Here is a 24,726-nt window from a genome sequence, read left to right on the forward strand (position 1 = left end):
GGAAAAAAATCGCAGCATGCTCATTCTTTTGTGCGGAATCGCAATGAATTGCCGCGATTCCGCACCCATAGGAATGCATGAGAATCGCTGACTTCCCGCATGTGGCTATTCCCACCATGCGGGAAGTTAAGCGTCTCATGTGCGGTTGGTACCCACGGTGTGGAGGAGAGGAGACTGTCCTCCAGGCCCTGGGTACCATACCCCTGTAAAAAAAGAATAAAAAATAAAAAATCGGGGTATATTTACCTTCCGGTGTCCCGCGCTGCATTCCCGGCCTCAGCGTTCCCAGTAATGCCTTGCGGCACGGTCCAGTGATGACGTAGTCTCGCGTGACTCTAGCGGTCTCGTGAGATCGCTATAGCAACGCGAGACTACGTCATCACAGGTCTTGCAAGGCATTACTGGGAACGCTGTGGCCCGGGAATGCAGCGCGGGATGCCGGAAGGTAAATATACCCCGATTTTTTTTTATTTTTTTTAGCATTTTAACATTCTATCTTTTACTATTGAGGCCGCATAGGCGGCCTCAATAGTAAAAACCTGGTCACACTTGTCAAACACTGTCAATCACTTTCCAAGCGATGCTTCAAATCGCTTGGAAAGTGCTTGAATATCGCGGCAAAATCGCGATCATAATCGCGGTAAAATCGCGCGATTTCCGGGAAGGAGTCCGGTTTTTGGTGTGCGTTTTAACACGCACCGTGGGCACATAGCCTTAATCATAAATAAATTGGTCATTTTGCTTTTGTAGACCTTTCAAGAGGAGTTTTCAGCAGGCTCCTTATCATAACAGGCAGGATTGCAATGACCGATCACACTTCTCCACACAGCTGATAACACAGGATACACCACTCATCCCCCTCCCTTCGCAATGATTTTTGCACACGCTCATTAGATGCTTCAATATAAATGATAGGGTCTGTTCATTGCTGCTAATGTTCATGTGATGATTCCTGAAACAACAGCAAGTTAGAGTCTAAAAAAAAGCCTCAGTGTCCAATGTGAAAATTGGAAGTTTTCTATTTTGTATTTTATAACATTTTGCCCATTTTACTTTTCCTCATCACAATCCCTGTTAAAAATATCTTTAACATAAATACATGATTTAAACAATAGATCGTTTTCTGATGACTTCCCTTTAAGGAGTGAGAACTATGGATATGAATGACTGTGTGGTGTAAATGAGCCCCTCCATACAGATCACCTTTGTAAGGGTGACCCTCCACCTCTGCTTTACCATCTTGTTCCCTTCGTTTTACAACTCGCGTTAGATAATATTGTTACGGTCATATCCCCAGACAATCCATTATCAATTCTTCAGGACGTGATAGAATTTATCTGACAAATTCAGTGTCATCAGCATAAGACCCTGTTCAGAAGTCCAATTTTTTATTTTTTTTTTGAAAAACAGAAATGGAGCACAGACTTCTGAATGAATCCTAAGGTGAATTCACACTGAATGTGCAGTGTCGGTTTTCCAGAGGCGCCAGTAAAATTCTAATCCCCCGGGGGTTCAGCTGCAGACCCTCTCTCCATCTACAGGTATAGGATTCAGAATAGAGCAAGTGCTGACTGCACTGTGAAGTGGAGATACAATTTTTGCCCCATGCATTGAGTGTTTGATTCTTGTGCTCCTGAGATCTCGCTGCGTAAAGCCCACGGAGCAGCGATGTACCAGGTGGCTTCATGTACTAACTGGCCATGAACCATCTCATCGCCCGTACTCATGAGTGACCGGTCCTCTTTGATTCAGACTTTAAAAGTAGGAAAGAGTTGCTCTGAACCTTTACTGGGGGACTTACGGCTTCCACAAGGCTGTCTGCGCTCCTCTGTTTGTCGCTCTGTTTGTTCCTGAATTCGTTGGGCACAGTCAGGTTGGATTGTGTAAATGTCCTATATGAAATATCTGTGTCATCTGTGTACCATGAGCTCCGTTGCAAAGAGGGGAGACTCCCATTCATTTGCTCCTTAGATTCGGTACGGTCTACCCGGATGAGAGGGGTGTAGAATGGGGTACGGTCCCGGTGGTTTGGAGTTGCCGGGGGAGTAGCCCAAGACCGAGTAGAGCGACAAGGCGAATGCTTCTGAGCTTTGCTGGAGTCCAGACCAGCCACCGCCATAATCTGGAAGAATGAATAATTAATTACTACAACAGACAGCACTTTTGTCATTAGGAGCAATTAGTCATTATTACGTGAAGCCGACGAGAATGACAGTGGCATCTGCCACCAATATGGAACACGCAGCCATACAGCCACAGACTGCCTGGTACATGTCGTGTCCGCTGGATCAAAGTAGGAGACCTCCACTAGAGATATGGGCGACGATTATCTGTTATGTAAAACCCACAATCTGGTCATTTGGGGTCCATCCACCTCCACCGAGCAGTCTCCAGAGTGAAGATCTAGAACTCTAGTGGATTTGGATGAGTACATTTCCCCCACAATACACCAGGACCTTACACTACTTGTACCTACCGTTGTGTAGTAGGTAGTTTACATCAGATTTTATTACAAATGTGATATAACTATTAGGGCAGAAGTAGCAGTCACACCTGGGCATGGGGCCAGAGATATCCAAAGACCCCACACTCCGGTATTTGGCAGGTGGGAGCCATACAACTGATTTATCACTGGGTCTCAGGAGCTTCTGATAACAGAGTTCAGCCATACTCAGTCATTTTCCTTAAATATACATATTTGTACGTGATTTAAATGTCGCTGTTCTCCTGAATCCGGCGTTGTTTTTCTTTTGTCTATCGCTTCGTTGGGTGACACAGGAAACCGTGGGTGTACGCTGCTGCCACAAGGAGGCCGACACTATGCAAAAAAGTTATACCCATCAACTGGCACAAAGCTAATCAGTTTTAGCTTGGTGTCAGTAGCAGGCAGACACAGAGCTGCCCTCAGCCCCGTTTCTACCTTTAGGTGTGTTGTTTATTAATGATTTCCCTTTTGCAGGTTCAAATTGTGACTACGGGCGACAAAATGGAATGGCGTCACTGATCTCGCCTCTATAGACCAAGAGCACATTGTGGGGTTGCGTCACTATTGTTGTCTCCCTGGTCCATCCGGCAGGATCCTATCCCCTAACACAAAGGGTGCTCAGGGCATCCGCAAAGTGGGACAGGTGGACAGTCTTCTCCACCATTACCTAGCTCGCTTGCCCCCTAGAGCCAAATGTGCACTGTGGGAAAACTGATCCATTACTGGCCAAAAAGCGCTTTGATGCCAGTCCCATGGTTTCCACCCAGGTCCTTGATGTCCATCTTCTATCAGAGGTCTGCGAAGAAGGATTCAGGATCTTCAGGACAAGTATTTTCCAACAAGGCAGTGAGGGGGATCCTTAAAAATATATAAACCTCTAACTCCCAGCCATACAGGGAACAAATAGCATTGTCCCTCTTACGATAATGGCGATTAACAGGAGATGGGGGCAAAAGCACTACATCACGCATCTACCGCGCTTCCCTGCACTCTTCCATGGCCGCTATAACAAAATTTAGCTCCCATCCTGGGCCTTCTCCAGTGGCCAGACCACGCCCCTGTCAGCCCAGCCAATCACACATGCCAACTATTCGCACTGCCGTGCCCACTAATCTCCACCACGTCCCAGTGGCAGCCCTCATCCCAGCATAGCTTACCTTCGCACATTCTCTCTCGATATATATATATATATATATATACATACACACACATACACATATACATGCAGGGAGCCTCGCTTCCATCCTCCTTTTATTGTCCTGCATTTCGCTTGTTCCACCTGTAATAAAAATTTTCCCCATGGTCAGAACTTGTCCCTCTGCCAAAATTATAATTCAACTTACCAAAATACCACCCCCTAGGAGCCCATCGCTGCCCAAAACGAGAGGGTGCCTGCCCCTGAGTGGGCTGCCTCTCTCTCCCAGTTAGTAACTGACCTTACAAGGTATCCCAGATCTCAGTTTCAGTCTTATAACTAACCAGCCCTGCCTCCGCCAAGGTATCTTGTCAGCCGCACCCTCTTCCAAACTGGTGGACCTAGCAGACCAAATAGGTCATGCAGGAAGGTATCTTCTGACACAGCTGCTTGCTCTGCCTTGGCAGCCGACAACATCTTCACCATCTTCAGGGACTTCTGGTTGAAGGCATGGCACATGGACACAGCTTCCAAAAGGTCCCCTACCGGCCTCCCCTCCCAGGCCTCACTTCTTTACAGAGAAGAATTAGATAATTTCGATTGCCATGGAGGTAAGGGTGCTTCTCTCCCGCAACACAGACCTAAACACCCACTTCCCAAATGTCCAGCAGTGCAGTTTCGTTCCTTTCGGAGATTCCCATTTCACACCAGTAACCAACAGGACACATTTGCAGCTTGTCATGAGACAAACATGGATCCAACAGATTTTCCTCGGTTGCTACCACCTCGAAAGCCTCTCGGGATGGGCGGACGTCTCCTTCAATTCTAGAACAAGAGAATGTCAGTGGTCAACAATGCTTGGGTCCAAGACGTCGTTTCTCACGGTTACACAAGCGTTTTCTACGCTACCTCATTTTTAATTTTTCTGATACCCGCCCACCAAAGAATCCTTCCCTCATTCCCTGGTTTTTCAAGGCTATTGGCTCACTCTCTCTGAGGCAGGGCTCATCGTCCCTGTTCCCGAGCCACAATGCATTTCGGGTTTTCATTACAACCTGTTTGTGGTTCCAAAGAAGGATGCCTCCGCTTGTCCCATGATGGATCTCAAACTATTGACCGACTATGCCACTTCAGAATGGAGTCCCTTCAGTCAGTGATGGCCTCCAAAGAAGTTGAAGAATTCCTATGCTCGGTGAATATTCAAGATGCTCATCTACACATACCCATTTTTCCTCCTCACCGGAGATTTCTTCACTTCACAGTACAAGAATTCCACTTTCAATTCACAGCGCTGCTGTTCGGCCTAGTCACAGCGCCCAGGGTTTTCACAAAGATAATGGCGACGGTTATGGCCATTCTTCGGAGCAGAGGCATTCTTATCACCCCTTATTTAGACGATATTCTCATCAAAACTGCTCCTCCGTGTGTCACAAGAGGCTACAGATCACTCTGGACACCTTCTCCCGTTTCGGCTGGATCATCAACATCGCAAAGTCGTCTCTGATCCTGGTTCAATGTATTGGTTTTCTGGGAATGCTATTCGACACCACACGATCAAGAGTTTTTCTCACTGGAGAGAAGCAATCGGCTCTATCACGCAGAATTCACTCACGCAGAGGCACATGTCCTTGCTCCCTCCACTTCTATATGAGTGTCCTAGGCAGGATGGTTGCGGCAATGGAAGAAGTCCCATTAGCTAAGTTTCATACACATCCTCTTCAACTTTTTCTTCTATCAAGATGAGACAGGTCCCTGGATCGACTGATCACACGTCTCTCCCTCATAAAGAGGTCCCTAGAATGGTGGACACCAATTCCCTTATTCCATTGCAAAAGATTGTTCCTGCCGCCACGTTTGAAAATTGTGACAATGGATGCCAGTCTACTCAGCTGGGGAGCAGTTTTTCAGTACTTAACAGACCAGGGCTGAGGGACCGCTCAGGAATCGTTTCTTCCCATCAACATTCTGGAGCTCAGAGCAATCTTTCTTGTTCAACTCAACTGGCAGAAACTTCTCAACCATCTGATTCGGGTCCAAACCGACAATGCCATGGCAGTGGCATACATACACCACCAAGGAGAAATTTGAAGTCAAGCAGTGCTGTCAGAAGTGACACAGATATTGTTATAAGTCAAGCAGAATGTACCGATGGTCTCAGCAGTACACTTTCCAGGTGTTCTCAACTGGGTGCCGATTTTCTCAGCCAAAAAGTTCTCGCCCTGAATTTGTCGGTCGTCCATGAGATTTGTTTCAGGATTGGGGACCCCAAATGATGACCTTTTGGTGTCCAGATTGAACCACAAGGTTCCTCAGTTCGTCTCCAGATCCCACGACCCGCTAACAATTGGTTCCGATGCCCTGGTAATTCCTTGGTCCCAGTTCTCCCGTACTTGTTCCTTCCTTGATCTTCTTGACCACCTTGTGGATCAGTGGTAAAGACAGAGGGAGTGCCCATCATTCTCATAATTCTGGACTGGCCCAGAAAACCTTGGTACTCAGAAGTAATCAACCTCCTCACGGACATTCCATGGAAACTCCTGGACCTTCCACACCTTCTCTTGCAGGGTCCTCCTGAATTCTCGGTCACTCGGTGGTTTCTCAGATCAGATTGTTCAGACCATGATCAGAGCTAGGAAGCCTTCTTCCTCTCGCATTTTCCACCGTATGTGAAAAGCATTTTTCCGCAGGTGCGAAACTAAACGAATCTCCCCGATGGGTTTTCCATTTGCCATCCATTTTGTCCTTGTTACAACGGGCCGTTCCTCAGTTCTCCCAGTGGGCAAGTGTCTGCTTTTTTCCATCCTCTTTCAAAAGAATGTAGCGACTCGCCTGCAGATCAAGAAATTCCTTCAAGTAGTCGCGCACTCCATTCCCCCCTACGGGTCTCCAGTAGAACCTTGGGACCTAAATCTAGTACTCGATGTCCTCCAGTAGTCAATATTTGATCCTCTATGAGAAATCTATCTTTCCTTACTTTTCTGGAAGGCTGCCTTCCTGGTTGCCATCACTTCTATCAGACGAGTCTCTAAACTCGCAGCTCTCTCTTGCTGTTCTGTTCAACTAGTGTTCCAACAGGACAAGGTAGTTTTACTTCCCATCCCATCCTTTCTCCCTAAGGTGGTTTCTGCATTTCATCTCAGAGGACATTATTCTTCCTTCCTTTTGCCCGTCCCCCTCTCATCTTCGAGAATGTTCTCTAAACAAACTGGACCTGGAAAGAGCCCTTCATCTACCATTCCAGAACAGCACCCTTCAGACATGTGGACTCGCTGTTCATAATTCCCAAAGATCCTTGAAAAGGCCTTTCTGCTTTCAGGTCTACCATTCCCTGCTGGGTTTGTTCTGCCATTCTGGAAGCCTACCAACTAAGGGACAGAACGTGTCAACTTAGAGTCACCGTGCACTCCACTGGCGCAGTGGGGCTCCCTTGGCCGACCGCCACGAGGCGTTGGCCTCACAGATTTGCAAGGCTGCTACATGGTCCTCCATTCATACCTTTGCCAAGTTCTACAGAGTTCATACCTACGCCTCGTCGGAACCTTGATAGAAAGGTCCAGCAAGCCACAGTGGCCCAAGCTCTGACTTGAGGGTACTATTCCTTTACCCACCTTTGGAACTGCTTTTGGATGACCCATGGTTTCCTGTGTCCCCCTCTAAAGCAATACAGAAATTAAGATTTTGGGTATCTACCGTAAAATCTTTCTCGGAGCCTTCACACGACCCACCCTTGTTTACTGATGGTTTTTTGGTTATGTTATGATAGTTGTATACCTGTTGCTTCTCCTACTGCTTTCTCACTAACTGATTAGCTTCTTGTCAGTTGGTGGGCATATACTCCCAGTGGCAGCAGCATACACCCATGGTTTCCTGTGTCTCCCAATGAAGGCTCTGAGAAAGATTTTACAGTAGGTACCCAAAATATTCATTTTTTTCCCTGCGCCTCTACGTTCCTGAGATATAGTCCCCTCTTCCGTTTATATAAGAGTAGTAATTTAAGCCAAAAGGGAGTGATCATGAAAAGACACACCCACTTGGCTAAAAATACTAGATTTATAAATAGGGAAGAGTTGGCTATATCTCAGGAATGGAGAGGCATAGGAACAAAAGAAAAACATTGCCGGATTCAGGAGAACGGCAGCATTTATACCAGGTAAAAATACATATATATACTGTATATATATTTATGGCAAGTCCAATGTGGTAGCTGTGATTACATTCTCACTCTTGGTACGTATAGATATAATTTCATTACAGTACAACATTTGCTCAGTTAATGTAATATCACCAGTTCAGCACTGACCATTAATAGTCACCAGGATGGAGCTATGGCTTTGAGACATTAATACATTTGCTGATGATGAAAGGCAGAGCTGGGGACACAGATCTCATTACACTGCCCCGCTACAAGGTGAATGGGCTGCGTCACAGGAAAAAAAACAGTAATTTGGCAGGATGGAGAGAACAAAGATTGGAGAATTGCGCTTCATTAATAGGAGCAGCCAGGACTGATCTGTGGGCCAGCCATAGATGACTTGTGACAGCCCGGAGAAGATGGAGACTTTGCAGCAGCATTACTTACAGATTCTGGAAAATGTCACATTAATTGAACGTGTCGTGCGGCTCTAGAACAGGAAATGCAGCTTTAAAGTGAAGCTAATGTGAGCGCAGATGTCATATTAACCTTAAATGGACCAATAGATCAAGATCGAGCAGCCACTGCGAGAGCGTCATCAGGGTCGTGACCACTGCACCCCGACGCGCCCGTTCATCTCTATGTGTCTGGGTATTAGGTGGTCACAGAAGTCACACACCTTTCATGCTTTTAGGATGCAAACGTCTTCAAAGCGGGTGTCCAGTGACCCACCCACCCACTTATTAGGTGAGAATTGGTGCATTGGCCTGGGTCCTACCTCCTGCAAGACCGAGGCTGCATGGACCCAGCGAGCCCGCCAGCTTCAGAGATGCACTTGCAGACGCTAAAGAATGGAGCCTGCAAGTGACAAGTGCCAATTGCTTAGGCAACCAGCCCCTCTGAGACTGACCCTATGCAACAAGCTGTACACAACACAATTAAAAATCCCTCCTTTCTAGAGAACAGAGAAGATTCTTCATAAGAGGTAAATTGCAAAGTTGCCGCTATCTGCAGACCGGATATAACCTCAAGAGGAATGTGCTGTCTTCCAGGTGCAAAAATTAAAGATGTGTCTGACAGGATATCAGGACTCTTCAGACCTACAGATGACTACCCATTCCTGCTACTACATGTGGGGACAAATGACACCGCAAGAAACGACCTGGAAACCATCTGCAGAGACTTTGAAAACTTAGGAAAGAAAGTGAAAGAACTGGGAGCGCAGGTGGTCTTCTCTTCCATCCTCCCAGTGGATGGCCATGGAACAAGGAGGTGGAATAAGATTCTGCAGGTGAACAACTGGCTACGTCGATGGTGCCGTCAGCAAAGATTTGGATTTCTGGATCACGGAGTGAATTACTTATACGATGGACTACTTGCTAGAGATGGGGTGCACCTTACGAAGACTGGAAAGCATGTATTTGGAAGTCGCCTTGCTACACTTGTAAGGAGAGCTTTAAACTAGAACAACATGGGAAGGGAAGCAAAAGACCAGAAAAAGCCATACACCTGACAAATGCTATTGAGAACTCTGCTATTACAAGTGGAAAGGAAGAACAAAGACAAAAAAATCTAAGTAATAAAAATATTGGAGAAAGAGAAACCTATCACAAACTAAAATGTTTCTATACTAATGCATAAAGCATGGGCAACAAACAAGGAGAATTGGAACTACTAACACAGGAAAAGAAATATGATGTCATTGGAATCACTGAAACTTGGTGGGACAATACACATGATTGGAATACAAGACTAGAAGGATACAACTTATTTGCAAGAAACAGACTTGATAAACGAGGAGGGGGTGTCGCATTGTATGTTAGAAACGCGTATATCTGCACAGAGATTGAAGCTTCAGAGACTGGGAGTTCTGTGGAAACTGTTTGAGTAAGAATACAAGGACAGAACAATGGAAAGGACACCATTGTAGGCATTTACTACAGGCCACCTGTGCAAGCTGAAGAAATGGATGAACTCTTTATGCATCAAATGGCCAAGTTCTCCAAAAAATATGACATAGTTGTTATGGGAGATTTCAACTATCCAGACATTTGTTGGGAATCTCTCTCAGGCAAAACTAACAGGTCAAGGAAATTCTTATCCTCTCTTGCTGACAACTTTATCTTCCAAAAGGTAAGGGAGAAAACAAGGGGAACTGCTACCTTGGATCTAATCCTTATAAACAGGGAGGAAATGGTTGAGGAGGTAAAAGTGGCTGGGACCCTAGGAGGTAGCGACCATGCTATTTTAGAATTTTGGATAACTAGAGGAGGAAGACCTGTGAAGACTCAGACGTCAAGGTTAGATTTCACAAAGGCAGATTTTAGGGGATTCAGAAAGAGAATTGGAGGGATCCAATGGCTGGATATCCTTAAAGACAAAAATGTCCAGGAAGGATGGGAAATCTTGAAAAATGAAATTCTCAAAGCACAGTTGTTAACAATTCTGAAAAGAGGGAAGAATAGGAAGCATTTAAGGAAACCAAGATGGATGAACACAGAACTTAAAGGGAAGGTACCGTGTTTATTCACAATTTAAAATTACATTACAGTCATAATGTAAAGAAGAAAATAGTATAAAAAGATATTGTCTCAATTCGCAGCTGTAGGTGTGGCCAGGCGGCATCTTATTAGAGCCCAGTGCTTTCCTTTTAGCTCCATTTACACTATTGCAAGCCCTGTTATCACTGATGCTGTACTGTTCCACCATAACAGGGCTTGGATGTTCACTCTGCACATACAGGCATATGTTAAAGTTTGGGCACCCCTATTAATGTTAACCTTTTTTCTTTATAACAATTTTGGTTTTTGCAACAGCTATTTCCGTTTCATATATCTAATAACTGATGGACTCAATTATATTTCTGGATTCAAATGAGGCTTATTGTACTAACAGAAAATGTGCAATCTGCATTTAAACAAAATTTGACCGGTGCAAAAGTATGGGCACCCTTATCATTTTCTTGATTTGAACACTCCTAACTATTTTTTACTGACTTCCTGAAGCACTAAATTGGTTTTGTAACCTCATTGAGCTTTGAACTTCATAGCCAGGTGTATCAAATCAACAGAGAAGGTATTTAAGGTGGCCACTTGCAAGTAGTTCTCCTATTTGATTCTCCTATGAAGAGTGGCATCATGGGCTCCTCAAAACAACTCTCAAATGATCTGAAAACAAAGATTATTCAACATAGCTTTTCAGGGGAAGGATACAAAAAGTTGTCTCAGAGATTTAACCTGTCAGTTTCCACTGTGAGGAACATAGTAAGGAAATGGAAGAACACAGGTACAGTTCTTGTTAAGCCCAGAAGTGGCAGGCCAAGAAAAATATCAGAAAGGCAGAGAAGAAGAATGGTGAGAACAGTCAAGGACAATCCACAGACCATCTCCAAAGACCTGCAGCATCATCTTGCTGCAGATGGTGTCACTGTGCCTCGGTCAACAATACAGCGCACTTTGCACAAGGAGAAGCTGTATGGGAGAGTGATGCGAAAGAAGCCGTTTCTGCAAGCACGCCACAAACAGTCACCTGAGGTATGCAAAAGCACATTTGGACAAGCCAGTTTCATTTTGGAAGAAGGTCCTGTGGACTGATGAAACAAAGATTGAGTTGTTTGGTCATACAAAAAGGTGTTATGCATGGAGGCTAAAAAACACAGCATTCCAAGAAAAACACTTGCTACCCACAGTGAAATTTGGTGGAGGTTCCATCATGCTTTGGGGCTGTGTGGCCAATGCTGGCACCGGGAATCTTGTTAAAGTTGAGGGTCGCATGGATTCAACTCAGTATCAGCAGATTCTTGACAATGCAAGAATCAGTGACGAAGTTGAAGTTACGCAGGAGATGGATATTTCAGCAAGACAATGATCCAAAACACCGCTCCAAATCTACTCAGGCATTCATGCAGAGGAACAATTACAGTGTTCTGGAATGGCCATCCCAGTCCCCAGACCTGAATATCATTGAACATCTGTGGGATGATGTGAAGCGGGCTGTCCATGCTCGGCGGCCATCAAACTTAACTGAACTGGAATTGTTTTGTAAACAGGAATGGTCACAAATACCTTCATCCAGGATCCAGGAACTCATTAATAGCTACAGGAAGCGACTAGAGGCTGTTATTTTTGCAAAAGGAGGATCTACGAAATATTAATGTCACTTTCATGTTGAGGTGCCCATACTTTTGCACCTGTCAAATTTTGTTAAAATGCAGATTGCACATTTTCTGTTAGTACAATAAACCTCATTTGAATCCAGAAATATAACTGAGTCCATCATTTATTAGATATATGAAACTGAAATAGCTGTTGCAAAAACCAAAATTGTTATAAAGAAAAAAGGTTAACATTAATAGGGGTGCCCAAACTTTAACATATGACTGTACCAGCTGCAGGAGGGGGATACAGGACGAGCTCCTGGAGACCGAGCTGCTCTTTCCAAAACACCCGACCAGCCGCTACCCCTGCTCTTGCAAAACATAGGAGGAGCTGCTCCCTGCTCTTTCAAAACACTTGGCAATCTGCTGGACATCTAATCCTCTCCTGTGTGATACTGTCTGCTGAGCCGTGTATCTAATCCTCTCCTGTGTGATACTGTCTGCTGAGCCGTGTATCTAATCCTCTCCTGTGTGATACTGTCTGCTGAGCCGTGTATCTAATCCTATCCTGTGTGATACTGTCTGCTGAGCCGTGTATCTAATCCTGTCCCGTGTGATACTGCTCTCCTGAAATACTCTGTGCTGCTGTCACCCTGCTCCTCCACCATATATCTCCCTCTGTGCCTCCCATAGACCAGTACACTGCTCTCCTGAAATACTCTGTGCTGATGTCACCCTGCTCCTCCCCATATATCTCCCTTTGGGCCCCCCATAGATCAGCACACTGCTCTCCTGAAATACTCTGTGCTGCTGTCACCCTGCTCCTCCACCATATATCTCCCTCTGTGCCCCCTATAGATCAGCACACTGCTCTCCTGAAATACTCTGTGCTGCTGTCACCCTGCTCCCAGAATCCTTGCTGTGTGCCATCCTCGGTGACCGAAGACCCCATTCCTCTCCTCAGATCCTGTCCTGGCGATGTGTGAAAGCGAGGCGACAGGGGTCTGTGTTGTGAGTTCATTTTCCCCTTCACTACTGAGGCCCGAGGAACTCCCTCTTCTGGTGAAGAAAGGTAGTGAGCCTGATTGTCAAACACCTGGGGCTGATGATGATGACTGGCTGAGTGGAGTTAATGACTGGATATAAGGCTGCCGACGCCCTTCTGGCCTGCGGGTGATTTCTCTGTGGACTTCTAGGAAACCAGTCTGATTCCTGCTCATCTAAAGCTAAGATTTCTGCTTTGCCTTTTTGCATTAGTGTTTTGTTTTCCTTGCTTTTCTGGATTCTGCCAATCCCTGCTGGGGTGAGCTGAATCTCCTTTTGCCTGTTGCTCCGTCTTCAGAATATTCCTGAGTACTGACATAGTCTTTTTTGAAGCCTAGCGTCTTCAGGGCCTTTTTTACTGTCAGTTTGTTGGCTCTTATTTTCATAGGGTTTTTCACGGATTGCAGACAGCAGCCTTCCTGTCCTTTCCTATCTAAGCTAGCTTGGGCCCCATCTTTGCTCAGTCTATCTTTCTGTCTGTGTTTTGTTCTTTCTTCTTGCTTCACCGTCATTATATGTGGGGGGCTGCCTTTTGCTTTGGGGTCTGCTCTGGGGCAGTTTAGATTTCCCTTTCCATCTTTAGGCTATGTAGTCCTCCGGCTGTGATCGAGGGGCCTAGGGCATCGTAGGAGCCCCCCACGGCTACTGCTAGTTGTGTTGATAGGTTCAGGGGTCTGCAATCCGATAGCTGCCAACTTCTCTGGTTTTCTGGACTTAGCTAGCATTTCTATTTTTGCCTCCTCCTCCATTTTTGACTCAATCATAACAGGTCTGATATATGGTGGAAGGAGCAGGGTGACAGCAGCACAGAGTATTTCAGGAGAGCAGTGTGCTGGTCTATGGGGGGCACCCTGTTCGGTGCCAGGGATTGTACATAAAGCGCTGTGTTTTATACACATGAATGGACGGACCGTCTTCTTGTCTGCTGCACAGAAATCCAGGACACATTTCTGCTGATTGATGGCCTGTTCTAATCCAGACTTTGCATGCAAAGACAGTCAGTAACTTTGCAGGCCCCATCAAAATGGCTGCTCACTGTGTTCCTAAATGTCATCCTCTCTTTTCCCTTAGCAAACACCCAGAAGGGGAGGAGAGGAGTGACACCACACCCATGTCAGCAGATTCCGCCCATAATTACTGCAGGGCAGTAATGTGAGCTAGTTGTACACTAGGTTTTTGTGCCGAATTTCAGTAGCTGCTCCCCCTAGTGTTAACAAGTGGAAATGCCAAACTTTTTAAAATTATTTTTCATATTTTACAAAATTAAAAACAAATGATAATATTTTTCAAGAAAATGTAATCATTAATTCTTCACATTTTTTCAATTGCTGAAAAAAATTTTTTTGGATGGCACCTTCCCTTTAAGCACATGCTAAAAAGGAAGAAAGAAATGTTTATCAAATGGAAAGAGGTAGGCATATCTAAAGAAGAATATAATGCTGTCTGCAGAACCTGAGGTTTTTTGCCTTCCCCAGAAAATCAACAATGCAGAACAGCTGCACTAAAAATAGGCTGAACTAGATGGACATAAGGTCTTCCTTCAGCCTTCAAAACTATGTTACTATGTTACCTGCAGGGCACGAATCAGATTATCTAAAGCTGACAATGAATTGAGGCTTGCAAGAGACATCAAAATCAATAATAAAGGATTTTGGGGATATGTCAAAAGTAAAAGAAAAGTCAAAGATGCTATAGGATTTTTACAGGATTTTGCATCTGTTTTCTCTCAGAAAGGAAGTGTAACATCAACTATTCTTCACTGTCCTATTAATGGAATAGAAGAATCCAGAATATCTATAAACAGAAAGAAAGTGAGGGAACACTTAGCTAACCTAAATGAATTCAAGTCTCCAAGTCCAGATGAATTACACCCCAGAGTACTGAAGGAGATAGCAGAAGAAATTTTTGAACCGGTCTCCATAATCTTTGAAAATTCGTGGAGAACAGGAGAAGTCCCAGAAGACTGGAGAAGAGCAAATGTTGTTCATATCTTCAAAGAGGGGAAGAAGGTGGACCCAGGCAACTATAGGCCGGTGAGTCTGACTTCTATACCAGGAAAGATCTTTGAACAAATTATTAAACAACATGTATGTAAGTATCTGGATAAGAATGAAGTGATTAAACAGAGTCAGCATGGGTTTGTAACTAATAAGTCATGTCAGACTAACTTAATTTCCTTCTATGACAGAATCACTGATTGGGTGGATCAGGGAAATGCTGTAGATATAGTATATCTTGACTTCAGCAAAGCATTTGACAAGGTATCTCACACAATCCTTATTGAAAAAATGGCTAAGTATGGAATGGACAAGGCAACTGTTAGGTGGATTCATAACTGGCTTAGTGATAGGAACCAAAGAGTGGTCGTAAATGGCTGCACATCCAGTTGGAAGAATGTCTCAAGTGGGGTACCACAGCGCTCTGTCCTGGGCCCTGTATTGTTCAACATCTTTATCAACGATTTAGATGAAGGAATTGAGGGTAAACTGATTAAATTTGCTGATGACACAAAGCTAGGAGGGATATCTAATACTAGAGAAGAGAGAGAGGATTCTAAAAGATATAAATAAACTGGAGCAGTGGGCAGCAACTAACAGAATGGTTTTTAACAGGGAAAAATGCAAAGTACTACATCTGGGCAATAAAAATGAAAAAAGCATATACAGAATGGGAGGAATAGGGCTAAGCAACAGCACATGTGAAAAAGACTTGGGTATACTAATAGATCACAGATTGAATATGAGTCAACAGTGTGATGCAGCAGCAAAAAAGGCAAATGCAATTCTAGGATGTATTAACAGAAGCATACAGTCTAGATCACGTGAAGTCATTATTGCCCTCTACTCCTCTTTGGTCAGAACTCATCTGGAATACTGTGTCCAGTTTTGGGTGCCACATTTTAAAAAAGACATCAACAAACTAGAGCAAGTTCAGAAAAGAGCAACCAGAATGGTGACCGGTCTGCAAACCCTGTCTTATGAGGAAAGGTTGCAGGATTTGGGAATGTTTAGCTTGCAGAAGAGAAGACTGAGAGGAGACTTAATAGCTGTCTACAAATCTCAAGGGCTGTCACATTGTAGAAGGATCATCTTTATTCTCATTTGCGCAAGGAAAGACTAGAAGCAATGGGATGAACCTGAATGGGAGGAGACACAGATTAGATGTTAGAAAAAACTTTTTGACAGTTAGAGTGATCAATGAGTGGAACAAGCTGCCACGAGAAGTGGCGAGTTCTCCTTCAATGGAAGTCTTCAAACAGAGGCTGGACAGACATCTGACTGGGATGATTTAGTGAATCCTGCTTTGAGCAGGGGGTTGGACCAGATGGCCCAGGAGGTCCCTTCCAACTCTATGATTCTATGATTCTATGACTCTATGATTTTGCAATTTTATCTTCCTCAACGACGAAGAAACAAACTTTTCTTTAGAAATTTTTTTCAATCTATTATCATTTTTTATAGTGAAAAAAAACAACAAATCTTGCAATTTTCATACCAGCCACTAGGCCTAATACTAAGCACACAACGACACTTAAAAAAAAGAGCTGGAGCCGGTTTTGATGAGGGGTCAGCATGGAGTGCTAGGTATCTGATTCATTAGGAGACGCATGCCTCTAATGGAATCAGACAAGGCCCGAAGTGGCGTGTGCCTCCATGTGCACCTCATCACAAACCCAGAGTAAGGTTTGTGGAGTAAGGAGCGCCATGCCCCATTACGCCCCTTAGCTCTGCCCACTTTGTTGTAACTGTATATTATGGAACCATGCGTTGTGGAAAAATTTTGCAATTTTTCAAAGCTTTTTATACCAGTTTTCTAGCTTAAAAGCTTTGAAGAATCTGTACCATAGTTCCTGATCTGTATAAATGACTTATAAGCAGTCTCATTATCATCACAGATAGGATTACAATCACAGATGACACTTCTATAAACAGAGGATAACACAGGATTCACCACTATCACAGCTCACCTCTTCCTCCTGTACAATGACTAATAATACCTGTATATACAGGAAACACAGGATCCACCATTCACAATAGATGTCACAGCTCACCTCCTCCTCCTGTACAATGACTAATACCTGTATATACAGTAGACAACACAGTATCCTCTATTCATAATAGTTTGTCACAGCTCATCTCCTCCTTGTTAGGAACGGCGGAACGCACTAAATAAAAATAAATAATAAAGTGCGTTCGCCGCTCGGGGTCCACCGTGCAGAGCTGTTAAACTGCTGCTATATAGTGACAGACGAGCAATATGGCGGAAATGCGCACGCGGGTTGAACGTCACCCAAGTGCGCTAAGCAATCTGTGTTTGCTCACAGAGATGTAAGCAGAGGTAAACAATAAATGCTGAACCTGTTAGTGTCACAGGTCTCAGGTAAATGCACACACGGTATCCGGTCACAGGAGCAGGACCCAAGACAGAGGAGCTGCGTCCGTCTAGACCTACCGTGTGTGCGGCCTCGCTACTGCGGACGCCAAAGAGGGCTGTAACTGCAGCGTGGCGTAAGAAACTGCCACTGGTCGACAAAGCAAGGAAGCAGGCGCAATGTCGGACGCTAGCACTGTGGATGATGCTGTAGTGGCTTGAGGCTTGCCACGCGCTGGCGCTGACTCTAATCTAAGACCCTGTACACATTCGTAATATCAGAGAGAAGGGATCTTAATGAGTCATTCGCAGGTTCATACATCCATCATCATTCACAGAGTAGCAACTAGAGACTATACTAGCGCATGGCCGAACGGTCATGTGCGCTTTTTATAGCCGGGACCTTCCGGAAGCTTCCAGATCTCCGAGATGGACCAATGAGATCTGGAGCAGGACCTGGGCACATGACTCCCAATCTCCAATGGGAGATAGTCTCATGAGCATGCCTAGTAGGAGAACAGAGGGACTGGAGTGGTCTGCTGCAAAGTAATCTCCTCTGTGGTAGATACTTCTATATACAGTAGATAACACAGGATCCACCATTCACAATAGGTGATGTCAAAGCTCACCTTCTCCTCATCCTGTTCAATGACTGATAACATCTCTATATACCGTAGATAACACAGAATCCACCATTCACAATAGATGATGTCACAGCTCACCTCCTCCTCCTGTACAATGACTGATAACATCTCTATATACAGTAGATAACACAGAATCCACCATTCGGAATAGATGTCACAGCTCACCTCCTCCTATTGTACAATAACTCATAACACAGGATCCACCATTCACAATAGGTGATGTAACAGCTCACGTCCTCCTCCTGTACAATGACTGATAACACCTCTATATACAGTAGAGAACACAGGATTCACCACTCAATAGATGCCACAGCTCACCTCCTCCTCCCGTACAATGACATATAACACCTCTATATACAGTAGATAACACAGGATCCACCATTCACAATAGGTGATGTCACAGCTCACCTCCTCCTGTACAATGACATATAACACCTCTATATACAGTAGATAACACAGGATCCACTATTCACAACAGGTGATATCACAGCTCACCTCTTCCCCCTATTGTACAATGCCTGATAACTCCTCTATATGCAGTGGATAACACAATAGGTGACGGTCTCCGTTCTGCCTCCATTCACATGACCAGATGAGAACAGGGCTGTCACATTACCGCATGAATAAGATTTGCTGACTTCTGGTCACATTCTGATCAGATTCTTCATTTTTATAAAGGCACATTCCTGTTGAAAGGAGTCTCAGGACAAAAGTACCATTCAAACCAAGCACAGCACGATATCGAGGACATTGCCCCAGAAAGAGTCATAGTCCAAATCCATTGCTGTTTGCCAACAATTGTTCATCTATGCTAATGAGGTGCTCAGTGCACCCTGGGTGTGGCCGGGAAGTTCAGTATGCTTTCCCACCTACTTGTTACACCCCCCATCTTTCTTGATTGACAGCTCTGGCTTTACAGGAATCAGTGGAGGGGCAGTTACCCCTTATAGGTCACAATTACAAGCATGCAATATCAGTACGAATGTGAGAAGTGTACCTGCTGCTGCATTAGATGAAGGGGTAATGCCGTGCGGTGATGGAAGGCAGGGGACAGAGGGATGTCATCCTGACTGCTTTGTCTTCGGAGGCATTCAAAATTAAATGAAGATCTTCTGATTGCTGTAAAATGGAGATAAAACAAGACACTGAGGTCCCGGCCGCCCCCCGTCCCTCCCTGCACCGGCGCGGTTCATGAGGTCGTCAATTTAGGAATGGCCCAAATCTCCTGATCAGACTCTTCGTGGGGAATCTACTCACATGGAGGAGTTGGGGGCAGTAATCTCCGTCTTGGTGACTTTCTAGACTCGTAACATATCTGCGGATCATCTTCTTCAAAGAAGCTGTGTGGGTGGTGGTAGCCTTTGGGTCTCTCGTAGTCGAGGTCGTTGGCTGGATACAACGCCGGTTCCTCATACAGTTGCCTGAATAAAGGATTGTGATTAGTTGTGGTAGTACAGACTGGATATCCCGAAGAGCTGGACCCCGCACCTGTCTCCTGAGAGCATGGTGTCCTCCTCATAGCACTCGTCTCCACTGTAGTACTCCGGCTCCCCAAGGTAAGGATCCTCACCGTAGTCCAAGAAGTCGGGATCTTCACGGAAGATGACCGGTAGGTTTCTTTCTCCAGACTCCGATCTAAGGTAATAAAAAGCAGCAGATCACAGGGAGCATCTCCAGGCCTTAATGGGTTAAATAATAAAAATTACTAATGTCATGTGCGGAGATTAAGGCCGAATTAACACGCATATGTGGGGACCACCGGAGGTCTGCTGACCCACACCAACAGGCTCTGAGGGGTAATAGGGTGCCAGTTCAAATCAGGAAATCCGCGGTAAGTCTGGGAACTGTGGTCTACACACAGGCCATGAAATACGGACGTGCTGAGTTCTCCTAAGGCCACGTTCACACGGTCAGTATTTCACATCAGTATTTGTAAGCCAAAACCAGGAGTGGGTGATGAATTCAGAAGTGGTGACGTGTTTCTATTATAGTTTTCTTCTGATTGTTCCTCTCCTGGTTTTGGTCTACAAATACTGACCAAATACTGAACGTGTGAACGTGGCCTAAAACAAAGTTGGACCGGCCCATCAGAGGATCCTCCGTTGGGCCCAAACTCTAACAAAGGATTCTGCAACGCGAAGGAGGGCTCTACATGTTCTCTATAGAGTGATGTGCCTTAAAATAAAATTCCTCTGGTGTCCTCAAGAACCTCGCATTGAGGATGTGCTGTTTTTGGAGAAAAAAAAAAAAAACTTTATATGCAACCAATTTAAAGTTATATAATAACTCCGTCAGACCCAAAGCTTCAATGCCAGCAGCGCTCCTCGGCGTTCTCGTCATTGGAGCAAGTGGGGGTCATTATGATGACAAAAGAGTAACGGGGACAGAACAATTCCTAATGTGATCGTTCTGTCTCCATACATCTTCATCTCATCGGCAGCGCATCCTGTTTACATGGGTCAATGTGCTGCCGAGAAGAAAAAACATCGCACCTGATAAATGGGTGTTGTGGTCGCTCCTCGTAGGATGGACGGCCTATTTAGATGGGCCAATAATTAGGAACAACCGTAACACACATAGGCTGAAAAAAAGACCAAGGTCCATCAAGTCCAACCTTTCTCCTCCAATTATAAACTAGTTGGACAATGACTGGCTTGTCTGCTTTGTGGACCTAGTTCCGTGAGTTGTGTCCATACTGGGTCTGATATTATCAATACTATTTGGTCACTGCCCACCCTATGGACATTAGCATGATCCCGCCCACGAGGAACCACACAATGCAAAGTACTAAAAGAAAATGCTGCAGCAGAAATATTTTATGGGGAATGAAAGTATTCTGTAAGGGTACGTTCACAGGAATACGTTCCCAAAGTCTCATTACCACGCTGCAGGGAAAATCAGCAAAATGGCCCTGCAGATGTATTGCGGAAGACCACTTACACTGCGATATGTGGTGGTGACGTGTGCGGCAAATCTGCTGCTTTTCCCACAATAAAACCCACAATAAAGGAGTCCTGTGGGAACGTACGCTAAGACCGGAGACCTTCATTCATATCCCCTGCTCATAATTCTGTGGGTACATAGACATAAGCCAATTTCCTAATAATCTGCAATTGGCAATTTTAGGTTGAGGATACGGAATAATCAGACTCGTTATCGGCTTTGAGACCAAGTCGTGGCTGTCAGGGAATGGTATACGGTATATACAATACACAGCATGCAGACACTACAGCCGGGCATGTAATAACTACTCGCCTTCGCATATGTTGTATGGCACAAGCAGCTATCTCACCCACGAACACAGAGGAACATACCTAATATAACTCTCATAATAGCGGGTCCTATCCACGAAAGCCATACAAATATGGGAGGATATTTATTAGACAGGGAATAAATATCAGTTATTACATATCTAGACGGCACAAAGTGGCACAAATGCAGTGACAAAGAAGTAGAAACCGACCTGCAGAGGGTCTAAGAAGAGAAAGGTTAACGCTTCATGCAATTAGTGCCATATACAAGGTAACAACAGTGCTCCGATATAGGGGGCGTAAAGAACGGCGCCCGGATGCGGGTGAGAAAACAAAGGTATATACCCGAAATCACCCCCAAACCTCTGCATCCACTGCTCCTGCACCCATCTATCTATGAATGAAGCCACACAGAATGGCATAGACCTGCCTGTGTATTGTGCCCAGATAAGAAGAGTCACTGACGGCTTGGTGGCACGTGCCAGGAGTGATCCTCTGTGCAAGGGAGAAACCCACCAGAGGCAGAGCACTGCAGCACCAAGCTCTTGTGGTCTGTGGGCAGCTATAATGGTAGGACCCCCCAATGCAGCTCAAAAAATGGACCCATGAGTGAGTGCACTGAAGCGAATACCCCTTAACGGCTTATCTGACCTCTGTGGTGGGTGTCAGCGGCTTTCATCCGTATGCAGCAGTCGCAACAGGGGGCCCTCACCTAAACCCATGTGTCAGATCATAGACATGGCTTAGGGTAGGACTCCCTGACCACATCAGCTGCTTTCATCCATATGCAATATCCGCACCAGGGGGCCCTCACCTAAACCCATGTGTCAGATCATAGACATGGTTTAGGGTAGGACTCCCTGACCACATCAGCGGCTTTCATCCATATGCAATATCCGCACCAGGGGGCCCTCACCTAAACCCATGTGTCAGATCATAGACATGGTTTAGGGTAGGACTCCCTGACCACATCAGCGGCTTTCATCCATATGCAATATCCGCACCAGGGGGCCCTCACCTAAACCCATGTGTCAGATCATAGACATGGTTTAGGGTAGGACTCCCTGACCACATCAGCTGCTTTCATCCATATGCAATATCCGCACCAGGGGGCCCTCACCTAAACCCATGTGTCAGATCATAGACATGGTTTAGGGTAGGACTCCCTGACCACATCAGCGGCTTTCATCCATATGCAATATCCGCACCAGGGGGCCTTCACCTAAACCCATGTGTCAGATCATAGACAAGGCTTAGGATAAGATCCCCCGACCACATCAGCCGCTTCCACCCGTATGCCACAGCTGTGCCAGGGGGCCCTCACCTAAACAATTTATAGAGGTCATCCAGCCTTTTAAAATGTAGATATTACATCGCGGCTGAGAAAAATGGTACAAGCAATGTTTGAACCTGCCTGAAACCTGAAGGATAGGCCTACATTTCCAACCTCTTTTTAATAACTGCTTTATTTCGACAGATATGTGTACTTATCATGGGTGGTCCGTGAGAACAAAGCCTTTATGGGGCAGTAATTCCCAGCTGTATTCACTCACATTGATCACTACGGTAGCTGCGTCCCTTTGTTCTACCAAACGACCAACAGTAATGTCATATTCTTTAACTGGAATCTATCAGCAGCTTTTTGCAATGTAGTCTGGGAGCAGCATGATATAGGGGCCGAGACCCTGATTCCAGTGATCTGTCACTTATTAGGCTCTCTGTTGCTGTTTCAATACAATCAGTGTTTTATAAGCAGGAGATTATCACTTCAGGACTAGGTGTCTTGTGCCTCCTGGTCAACTGCTCAGTGTAACCCCGCCCTCATCCCTGATTGGCAGTTTTTTGACAATGTACAAAGAAAGCGGCCAATCACTTTTGTGGGCGGGGTTATGCACAGCTCAGCATTGAGAGAACTGCAGCGGCGGAGAAAATTGATTGCATCAAAAATTACAGCAAGTGACATATCGCTGGAATCAGAGTTTCAGTCCCTACATCACTATGCTGATTTCAGATTACTTAGCAAAAATCTGGTGACAGATTCCCTTTAAGGACCACTCCTCCTAGATTGTGCCTGGTTCAAGGTGCTGTATGACAAAATGATTCTCCCTTTGGTGTTCTTTAAATCTCAGTTTCACGCATCCCCCTCTCACGCCCCGATCTAGTCCTAACGCTCTGTACCGGTTCTGCCCTGAGTGCTCCTTTATTACCCCACTATAACAAACACACCTGAACTCCTGAACATGGGCTTTACCTCTTTATACTGGACTTCCTCGGTTTCTCGTAGTCATTTCTAGCGTAAGTGTAGTAACCGTTCTGGGACGTGTGATCGTGGGCTAACAGGCTGGCATGTTTCCCATTCATAGGTTTGAACACGTTGGCGTTATTTAGGTTGGCATTGGTGGAGTTGGACACATGTTTCCCAGAGTATTCATGGTTATGATGGTTGTGATGTATGGAGTTTCCAGTGTGGGAATATACAGACTTGTCAGTGTCGCTGCCGGAGCGTATCGAGGGTCTCTGCACATGTAAGGGACGCTGGGTGGTATTGGTTTGCTGGTAGGAATCACGTCTGTCATTGGCCACGTGATTGACATGGTTTCCAAACAGACCACCATTTCTCTGCAAACGAAAAGATTACAAGAAGTCAAAGTTAGAAAAAGACAGATCATTCCATATACCGTATCTAAATGTCCCCTCTGCAATGCATGGTTCATTTTATTTTACAATTTATGCATTTTTCTCTCCTGTCCGCATCGTGTTCTCATCTCGAGGATGTCACTTGCACGGATGCAGCCTTCAAAAGGTTGTGCAGTTTAGGATTCTCATGTCCTGACCAACAAAGACCAGCATATCTCCCCTTAAAAAGAAAGAGGCATGGAAATTCACACTCCTCGATCCTTCTCTCCCCCATCATCTGTCAGGGAAGAGTTGGGAAGTGCCCATGCATGTCAGCAGATCGTCTGGTCCTGCCAAAATCATCAGGTTTCAGGTGACTTTTATCTAACATGTATGAGAGCCTTAACATTAATTAGCCTTCCCCTGACTCCTATTGCAAAGACTAATTATATCCTATTTGTTGTGTTGCATCTTCAGCTTGTCCTCCTTGCCTCCTGCTTGTAATAGGTTCATACCAAGCAGCTCTTAGAAGCAGAAGGCATGATAAAGCCCTTAAAATACAAAAGATAATCTGCACACGGTACTCACAGATATTATAGACAAGCAGTGAGAGTCAGGAAAGCTGAATAACTCTGCTGGTAATCACTGTGTGAACTCACCGACTTACTATATTACTGTCCTGATATAAGGCAGGTATACATAGATACAAAGAGAAGGTGATGGCTAGTAAGGGGAGATGTCTAAGAATTGCCAGGAGGGAATTGATGGCAATCATGTCGTTCTTTTTTTTTTTCATAGGAAGTCAGAGATTGACCTACTAGAGATGACAGCTGCCCATAATGAAAGGTTGCAGCTGAGTTGGGGGGAAACAAATTACACGCCAAGAATATTACTGGTAAGTTAGAATTACAGGTGCAAAAATATAATTTTCTAGAGTACTTTAAAGCTAAAC

At 45.0% G+C, this 24,726-nt stretch overlaps 1 protein-coding gene across 15 annotated transcripts in view; it reads right to left on the reverse strand.

The window, feature by feature from the left end:
- Positions 1–24,726, reverse strand: part of CACNA1D (calcium voltage-gated channel subunit alpha1 D) — a 361,717-nt gene that overhangs the window by 3,096 nt on the left and 333,895 nt on the right. For 11 of the 15 annotated variants that reach the window (XM_073574161.1, XM_073574160.1, XM_073574162.1 and 8 more), the window contains 6 exons: positions 23,410–23,777; positions 21,222–21,248; positions 19,396–19,542; positions 19,165–19,328; positions 18,905–19,026; positions 1,802–2,122 (listed from right to left, as the gene is read on the reverse strand). In XM_073574161.1, the coding sequence (XP_073430262.1) occupies positions 1,802–2,122; positions 18,905–19,026; positions 19,165–19,328; positions 19,396–19,542; positions 21,222–21,248; positions 23,410–23,777 (1,149 nt within the window). The remainder of the gene's footprint in view (positions 1–1,801; positions 2,123–18,904; positions 19,027–19,164; positions 19,329–19,395; positions 19,543–21,221; positions 21,249–23,409; positions 23,778–24,726) is intronic. The other 4 variants (XM_073574164.1, XM_073574170.1, XM_073574173.1 and 1 more) reach the window with 2 other exon arrangements.

The sequence above is a fragment of the Dendrobates tinctorius genome, unplaced genomic scaffold (assembly GCF_039654945.1).
Source record: "Dendrobates tinctorius isolate UK_male_01 unplaced genomic scaffold, ASM3965494v1 ptg000038l, whole genome shotgun sequence".
Classification (NCBI taxonomy): Eukaryota; Metazoa; Chordata; class Amphibia; order Anura; family Dendrobatidae; genus Dendrobates; species Dendrobates tinctorius.